At 41.8% G+C, this 9,598-nt stretch overlaps 1 protein-coding gene across 1 annotated transcript; it reads right to left on the bottom strand.

Annotated features, from left to right (window-relative positions):
- Positions 1-8,754: 8,754 nt before the first annotated feature.
- On the bottom strand, positions 8,755-9,303 carry LOC142528435 (uncharacterized). Its single transcript, XM_075633483.1, has one exon. The coding sequence runs from the start codon at positions 9,301-9,303 to the stop codon at positions 8,755-8,757; it is 549 nt and encodes a 182-aa protein (XP_075489598.1).
- Between the last annotated feature and the right edge of the window lie 295 nt (positions 9,304-9,598).

The following is a 9,598-nucleotide window of genomic DNA, read 5'->3' as shown; positions in this document are numbered from 1 at the left end:
ATAAGTGCACCTGATGTGACCAAGTAAAAATAGGTGTGAGATATGTGGGAAATCTCACCGGATCAAGTTATATTTTTTCAAGAAAGGGTTCTCTCTTGCTCTGGAAATATCTGCACACTTAAAATAACAAGGATCATTAGTGGGGCGCCGAATGGTTTTTCGGCGTAGCCACTCCGACACTCAAGTCAATATTTTTCAAAGAGAGTGAATATTTGGTATATCAGGGAGCATATATATGAATGAATCAGTAATAAAAAAAACCTTGATATTTATAGGAGAAAAACCAATGATGATTTTGTTTTCAGTGCCTAGCTACTACTCATGATCTGATGACTGTGCATGCTTCTGTTTTACTGACACTGTTAAGTCTGATAGTCCATGCTTACTTCAATTGAATCATGTCACTCTTTCACACGCCAAAAGATCTCCTAATGATGACCAGGTCATGGTGCCCCATACCTACAATCTAAGACAAGACACCTCTATCGGAATGCACGGGCTCTATCCTCCCGGGCTCACAGATGGACTTCGCTCTTGCTACTCCAGTCTCCTAGCTACCCGGTCTCCAATCTCTCGGAATCTCAAATGAGCTCAGGCCCTACTTGACATGGAGCAAGGCGGCTCTGGTCTCTCGCTTACCCGGGCTCTAACTATGCGATGACCCGAGAGAATATGGGATATTTCCTGGGTATCACCACTTCAAATGGTCGGGTTAGAGTTCTACTCGCTATCCTGAGTGATAAGAAGTGCATCTGGGTGAGAAACTTATGGGACATAGGGATGATGTAAGCATGAGGTAAGCCCTAGTAGTATAAAGGTCGGATGTCGCTTCGAATTCCGTGCTTTCCTGTCTGTATTCCTCGCACAATTTCCAAGGAGTATTGTGGTCGTCCTTTTATTTCTAGATCAGTGGTTTAGATCAAAGTTCCTCCGCCTATATAAAACAACAGACTCTCCCATTTTCCACTTTACACTCCCACATTTTATACCCCTTCTTTTGTGTTTCCGATGTGCTGTGCTTCTCCTTCGACGATCGCTACCTCTTCCGGCCAGTTCCCACAACCTGTAAGTATTTTTTGCCCTTATTATTCTTTAGGAAATTTCGAACTCCACCTCATCTACTACTGAGGCGAATGCGCGCGGCCCACATGGGTATGAGTCTGTAGCGGCATGTTCCGATGCGCCTTCCCCTTCTATGAAAAAACCCACTCTTCCCCGCCTTTCCAAAAAACTAAAGAAATAAAAAGCCAAACTTCCTCCTCTTGCTCCTCCCGGGCTTCTAAGGAGGAGAAGGGAAAATCCCAAGCTTCTAACTCGCCCCACTTTGATGTCTCGAGTGCTCCCTGGTTTTCCACCATGGGAAGCACTCTTCGCCCCGGGGCCGAGGAAGATCTTAGAGCCTTAGGATCTATTCCTTCCTCCTTCCAAATCCGGCTCCTCGGTCCCTCCGATCGGGCTGATCAGCCCCCGGAGTTATCCTTTACTTTCTTCAAAGACCAGGTACGTAGTGGCCTCAGATTTCCTCTTCCTTCTTTTTACGTTGACGTGGCTCATTTTCTCGGGGTTCCCATAAATCAATGTCACCCGAATTCTTTTTGAATCCTGTCCTCGGCCTATATCCTTTTTAAAATACACAATCTTCTCATTAACCCCTTTGTTCTATATTATTTCTTTATCTATCGTTTTGGCGATAATGCCTTCTCCATGTCTGCTCGGTTGAAGAGTTGATTCCTTGATGACATCCCTTATTCTTTTAAGGGGTATAAAAGTAAGTTCTTCTATATCACCCTTCCTTCCTCTCTCAAATGCCTGATCGGCTTCCTACCCAGCCTTCCTACCCAACCCGAGATTCCTCGTAGCTATAAATTTGAGGAACCTTACACTAGAAACCAGGAGCTGGTGGAGGGGCAAAAGTTTTATTCTTCTTCCCTCCTTACCGAAGAGAACATAATGGCTTATGGGTTGAGTGCTCGGGTTGAGGACCCTATAGATAGGGTGATTGACGAAGTAGCTGGCTCGGGCGCTCAATCTAGTAACTTCATCATTTGTATTATTTTTTCTATCTGTTTTATTGTTGTTTTCTCTATTTTTTTTACCATCTTTCTCACTTTGTGCAGACAACTCGGAAATGCAGGAAGCCTTTGTAAAAAGATGTGCAACTGAGAAGGCTGCTGAAGAGAAAAAGAGATTTGCCCAAAAAGCTGCTGAGGGGAAGAAAAAAGCCGCTCGAAAAGCGGCCCTGGAAGCCCGAGTTGCTAATGAGGTCACTTCTTCCGGGGGCCCAAAGGGCTGCTGATGCCGGGGCGAAGGTGGTTGAGACGGAAAAACCCAAAGGCCCTGACTCTCTCGTGGATTCCACAGACCACATTCCCCTTGTCCGGAGGAAACGAAAGGTTATGTCCTCCCTGAGTTGGTATTGCTCAGCGATGCGGAGGAGAGGGATCAGAGCTCTTCCCAAGAGGCCCACATCATTCCTCGGCCCATCTTCTGGCCGAATCTTCCCATCCCAGCCCCCCAGCAGCTAGGGGAAACCTTTTTTTGGATAGGATCTCTTCAGCCGGGGTCCGACTGGTGAAGGGCTTGATTTTTCTTGCTGAGGAGACCCATCTGCAGGGCCTATCCCCCAACCAAAAATTGTTCGAGGGGACCTCTCGGGCTCTTTCAGTGAGTTCTTTTTTTTAATCCTCATTTTATTATTATTTTTTACCCTATAATTTTTCTAACTCCTTAAAAGGCGCAGTGCCTTCAAATGTTAATATCATCCTATGAAGACGTTACAATTGTGGCGAAGAAAGAGGCCCAACGAGCCCGGTCGCCAACGAACTTCATCGACAGGTTCAAGGTGAGCTGGAAAGAGCCCGGCTTTTGCACGAGGAGGTAGTACTCGGCCTGAGGACTACTTCTCAAGTGGGCTACCAGTGGCTGGCAGTGGCCCAAGCAGATTTGCAACAGGCCCGGGTAGAGACCGAGGCTGCCAACTCTTAAGCTGATACTCTTCAAACTCAGCTCTCGGATTCAGAGACTTGGGTCCAAACTCTGACTTCCGAGTTGGAAAGCTAAAAAGACAGGATCATGGAGGCGAAGGCGGAGGCGGCCCTGGCCATCCAGTGTCAATCCGAGGAGGGATGGCAGACTTCCTTCCTTCAATCCTCCGAGTTCAAGGTGGTGGTTGAGGATCAAGCCTACTCTTTCTTCCGAACCGGTTTTGACAAATTCCAAGAGAATTTGAAGAGGCTGGGCTTCTTCTGGAAGATAGGGAAGGCTTTCTCAACTTCGACCGAGATATAGCGTACCTTCCCGAGTGAAATAGATTTGGAGTAGGATTGTAGTTTTCCCTTTCTGGTTCTTTTTTATGTACTCCCTGCCATCGGGCTTTTATCAATGAAATTATCTTTGCATGTCTTTACTTTTGTCAATATGTCATCCGGTAACAAAATACCTTGAAATTTCTATAAGAATCCAAAAAATTTCTAATCGGATAATCAGCTTTCTTCTAATCCACATTTCACCTCCAAGTATAACATTAAAACCTTGTAAAATTTTGTAAGTCTTGAAAAATAGTCAGGCTGTCCTGTCTTGGTGCTTAATAGATTATCGGGGCCTCATGCCTCCCAGATTTAATAAATTACCAGGGACTTATGCCTCCCGACTTTAAATAGATTACAGGGACCTTATGCCTCCCGGATTTAAATAGATTACCGGGGCCTCATGCCTCCCGGCTTTACTAAATTATCGGGGCCTCATGCCACTCGGGTTTAATAACATGCTTTGTACATTCTTGAGAAAAAAATTCATTAATACTTCAGATAATAAGTACATTTTTAAGCATAATATTTCTTCGAATGAAAAGCATTCCAAGATCTTTTCAAAGATCGACCCTGGATATCTTCTAAATACAATGCTCCTAAACCGAGTCTTTTTATTACTTTGTAAGGCCCTTCCCAATGGGCCTCTAACTTCCCTAACTCTCCAGGCAGGTTAGCTTTCTTTAGAACCATGGCGTCCCAAACCTCGCCACGTAATCATACAACATGTGACGTCATATGCATATACGACGAAATTGTTCAAACATCATACTATCTACATCAGTGTAGCAGAAACAGTATAATAAATACACACATATAACTCAAACACAACAATGAGCTATACCGTCTCTATCTACTATCAACTACAAGACTTTTTTGACTAGACACACCTAGTCCTTCACCTCTATCATATCTCGGCACTAGTCCTGCAACCTGTCCAACAGAAACAACCCCCAAAAGGATGAGCATACACAACGAACATCATCGAAATACATAACAGTGATATTATCAACAACATAAAATATAACTGAAATGATAACAGAAATACCCTCTTTTGTTGTTTCTGGACAACCAGCCATCAACAACCTCAACACTGCAACAATAACATCGATGATACGTCGCACCCCCACTCCGGCAACAACAATATCGTCGAACAAAAAACAACATTGACGATACGTCGCACCCCTACTCCAGCGACAGCAATATCGTCGAATGAATAACATCAACGATACGTCGCACCCCAACTCCGGTGACAACAATATCGTTGAATGAACAACAACAATGAAACGCTCCCAATAAACGACAGCCAACAATATCAACAATAATAAGCAACGACAAATATAATATCAAATCACCCATTTTCGATGATTTACCATCGTTCAACACAATAGTATTCATCAATACTAAACAATAACAACATATGCTCGTACGTCAACACGTACCTGATAATCGAGTATATATATAAAGTCTGGCTACTTCTTTGATCCTGAGGCTTGTGATGTATCTAAATAATTCAACAACAATTATCAAATCATTGTCACAGTATCAATACAATCATGACAGCCTCAATATATAACATCAAATAGCCCAACAACAATTAATTCAACAAAAATATAAAACTCGATTGTACATCTTCATCGTTCAACAATTAATATTTCGGTGTATTTAATTCATAATACTAACATCAAATAAACCCTAATAAATTAACTTCAAATAATAGGCTATTTTACAACATCTGTTAAACTACAAAACTTTATATCAACATGTAGCATATACTCCGTAGACTCCGAATATATAATCAAAATTAATAACAACTGAAAAATAACTCTTCAATCTCAATCCAATCCAACGATTAAAATCCCTAATTATAATAAATTGAGAATAATTCAAAATAACATCACTATACTATTCTCTACTTCGTTAAAATCATACACTACTCAACAATCTTCAATTTCTGTATGATTTAACAATTTATCAGATTTATTGAAGAATCGACGAATTTTAAACATCACAAAAACTATAAAATTTATAACCCAAATCGAAGATCTCGTGTCAACGATCCCAAAATTGAAGTCGGTTCGTCGATTGGATAAACCGATAAGTCGTAAGATCGAAAAGAAAATCAAAACCACGTTCTCTTTTTTTTTCTTTTCACCTCTTTGTTGAAACTTTATGTGAATGAATTGAATTCATTCACGTAAGTTTTCAAATTTATCCTTATTTTTTAATTATATTATATTATATTAATAAAATAAAATAATATAATATTTAATATTTAACATTTTAACACCAGTATATCCATTTGAACTAGTCAAACGATCAAATTTGACAAAAATCAAAACATGAAACTTCTATATCTTTGAGTTTTCTATATTATATCCAAATTTCAAATCATTTGAACTTCATATGACCAAGATATGTTATATTTAATTCTTTAAAAATAGTTAATTATTTAGTAATCTCACATTACTAAACAAAAAATTGTAATATTTACTTCAAGCATTACAAGAACTAGATCTCCGACTTGAAATTCTCGGGGTCGGACTTTCTGATTATAAGCTCTGATGACATGCCTTCGATAAGCCTCCATTCTAATAGCTGCTCTTTCTCTCTTTTCTTCTATCAAGTCTAGTTCCTGGTCCCGAGCTTCATCATTTCCTTCCGGGTAGCTTTGAACCCTAGTAGATGTTTGACCGATCTCTACTGGTAGCACTGCATCATATCCATAAACCAGGCTATAAGGGTTTCTTTAATGGCAGTCCAAGGAGTGGTTCGATAGGCCCAGAGAACACTGGGCACTTTTTCCACCCAATATTTCCCTATGCCTTGTAATCTAGCCTTCAGAGCTTCCATTTAGAAAAATAGTCCACTGCTACCAGCAAGAATTTTTTCTGAGCTCGGGCTGCTGGGAAAGGCCCTACAATATCTAGGCTCCATTGATCGAAAGGCAGGATGCTCGAAGTGGTTGTAAAGGCGAAGCTGGGATGTGACATAAATTATCGTTACATTGACACCCTTCGCAAGACTTTACTACTTCCCGGGCGTCTGTACTCATAGTAGGCCACCAGTATCCGGCTAATAGTGCTTTTCGAGTAAGTGCTGTAGCTCCAAGATAATCCCCGCAGCATCCTTCATGAATCTCTTTCAACACATACTGGGTTTCCTCCCCGGCCAGACATTTGAGCAAGGGGCGGTGGAACGATCACCAATATAACTCTCCATTCAGGACATTGAATCAAGAACACTGTTTCTTAACCTTCTGGTTTTGCTAGACATCTCCCGAAAATTGGCCTTTTGATATGAACTCGAGCAATGGTGTCCTCCATGAATTTTCCAAAGAAGTTACCGGGATGGTATCTATGGCTGACACCAACTTGGTATGATGAATGACCTCTCCACCACCTTTTCCTGTCATGGATGACGCCATTTTGGCTAGTGCATCAGCTTCAACCTTTTATTTTCTCGGGATTTGCTCTGCACTCCAATCAGTAAAATTTTCCGATAATTCTTGAATGTTTTTCAAATATTCCTTTAGTCTTCCTTCTTGGATTTCATAAGAGCCTTTGAGCTGCTGAACGACAAGTTGAGAATCAAAGTACATGATGATTCAGGTGGCTCCAGCTTCCCGGGCGGCTTTCATCCCGATCACCACTGATTCATACTCGACCTCATTATTTGAAGCCCGAAAATCCAATCTTACGGCCAACTTTACTTTCTCTCCTGTGGGGGAAACTAGGATGACTCCAACCCCGCTTCCTTCCTTGCTGGCAGCACCGTAAACAAACACCCTCTAGACCTCTTCTTTCCCGTGTTGTATCATTTCAATTATGAAGCCTGACAAGGCCTGATCTTTTATGGCTGTTCTTGGACGATAAGTGATATCATATTTCCCGAGCTCTATTGTCCATTTTATCAACTCCCTGAGATGTCTGGGTTGGTCTTGATTTTTTCCATCGAGCTATTGGTGAGGGCATCAATAGAATGAGATAGAAAGTAGGGTCTCAACTTTCTCGCAGTTATGACCAATGCCAGAGCTATTTTTTCTATTTATGTATATCTCAACTCAGGGCCTCTGATGGCATGACTTATATAATATACTGGCTTTTGGTCAGTGCCCTCCTCTTGGATGAGGACCGAGCTAACGGCATACTCGGTGGTAGACATATATACCAACAACTTTTCTCCCGATCTGGGCTTAACCAATATAGGTAGCCCGGCTAGATGTATTTTTAGGTCTCGAAAAGCCTGTTCTGTTTGATCATCCCGTCCGAATCTCTGTGCTTTCCAGAATATCTAAAAGAAAGGATAGCTTCGATGTGCCGACCTCGATATGAAATGAGATAGAGACGCGATCCGACCTGTCAGCTTTTGCACATCCTTGATGGTTCTTGGGAAACCATCTCCAAGATAGCCCTTACCTTCTTTGGGTTAACTTCGATTTCTCTCTCAGTTACTATAAAGCTCAGGAACATTCCATTCCTAACCCAAAAGTGCATTTCAGTGGATTCAGCTTGACCCCATACTTTCTAAGGGTAGAGAAAGTTTCTTCCAGATCTAATTTAAAGTCTTAATTCTCCTTGGATTTGATCAGAATGTCGTCCACATAGACCTCAACATTCCTCCCGGCTTGCTTCTCAAAAATATTATCCATTATTTGTTGGTATGTGGCCCTTGCATTCTTCAGACCAAAAGGCATTACTGTATAACAAAATGTTCCATCCAAAGTTATTAACATGACCTTGTCTTGATCTTCTTGGGCCAGGGGTATCTAATGGTACCCATGGTAAGCATCCATGAAACACAGTAGCTCATCCTCGTATGTGGAATCAACCAGTTGGTCAATCCGAGGAAAAGTATAGCAGTCCTTTGGGACAAGATTTGTTTAGGTCCCGAAAATCTACACACATCCTCTACTTCCCTGTAGCTTTCTGGACCAGAACCACGTTTGATAACCAAGTTGGGAATTGGACTTCCCTGACTTGGCCAGCTTTCAGCAATTCTCCCACTTGCTCCGTTATCACCCTTTCCTTCTCTGGTCCGAAGTGTCCCTTCTTCTGTTTTACTGGCCGGGAGTTTCGACATGTGTTTAGTTTATGCTCCACTACACGAGCTAAGATCCCAATCAACTCTGCGGGTGACCAAGTGAATACATCCACATTTTACTGCAAGAAAATTATTAATTTAGATCGGATGGATGAATCTAAATCCCGGGCAATTTTGGTGCTTCTCTTGGGATCCCCGGGGATTAAGATAATCTCATCTTGCTCTTATTCGATCACTTCCTATACTTCTTCTACGGAATGCACTTCTTTTCCTCTTACCATGTCTTTATACTCACCCCTTCTTGCCCTTTTTTCTCCACTCTAACAGTTTCGGCATAACATTTTATTGAAGAGGGTTGATTTCCTTGGACTTTCCATACTCTTCCTTTCACAGAAAACTTGATTTTTTAATGGTAAGTGGAAGCGACAACCTTAGAATCATTTATGGCCAGCCTCCCCAATATGACATTGTAAGAGGAAGGAGCACTAACCACTTTGAAAGTAACCATAACTGATTTCAGCAAGTCTTCAGATCCAATGGTCAAGGGGAACACAATCTCCCCTTGAGGATGCACGGTATGGCCTGCAGACCCGAACAGAGCAGTTTCCACAGGTTCGAGTTGATAGTCTTTCAAATTCATTTGATCAAGCGCCTCCTGGAATATGGCATTGATAGAACTGCCCGAGTCTACAAATACCCTCATTATATTGTAATTTGCAATTTTAGATCGGATGAATATGGCATTATTATGAGGTAGGATGACTACTTGTAAATCCTGGGATCCAAAACTTATGGTTGGCTCTTCCTCTCCACTCGGGGCATTCACATTTATAACTTCTCGTCGGCTCCAAGCTTTCTGGGCCCGGTTAGAATGTCCATCAGTTGATCCTCCAGAGATCATTTTAATTACCCCCAGAGTTGGGGATTTTTCTCTGGTTTTCTCCTCCCGGGCCATTTCTTACATGGTGGGTTTAAAGTGATTTCCTCGTAGGACTTCAGAACTCGGGGCTCTTCTGGATGGTAATGGCCCCAGATTTCTGGGAACCCACAGGAGTCTTTTTGTTCTTTTCTCCGTCGGACTTGCTAAAATAGAATCTGTCCTGTGATGATTTCTCCTAAATTTCTTACATTCATTGGTGTCATGATAGCATTCCTGATGGAACGCACAAAACTTCAAGGCTTGTTTCGTGCCTTGGGGAGGACTGTGGGAGCTGGTTTCCTTATCTTCGCAAAGATTTACAACTTGGTCG

Source organism: Primulina tabacum, chromosome 16, assembly GCF_025594145.1.
Source record: "Primulina tabacum isolate GXHZ01 chromosome 16, ASM2559414v2, whole genome shotgun sequence".
In the NCBI taxonomy this organism is placed as follows: Eukaryota; Viridiplantae; Streptophyta; class Magnoliopsida; order Lamiales; family Gesneriaceae; genus Primulina; species Primulina tabacum.
Note: the sequence above shows the minus strand (reverse complement) of the source record. Positions and strands in the feature narration are given on the sequence as shown.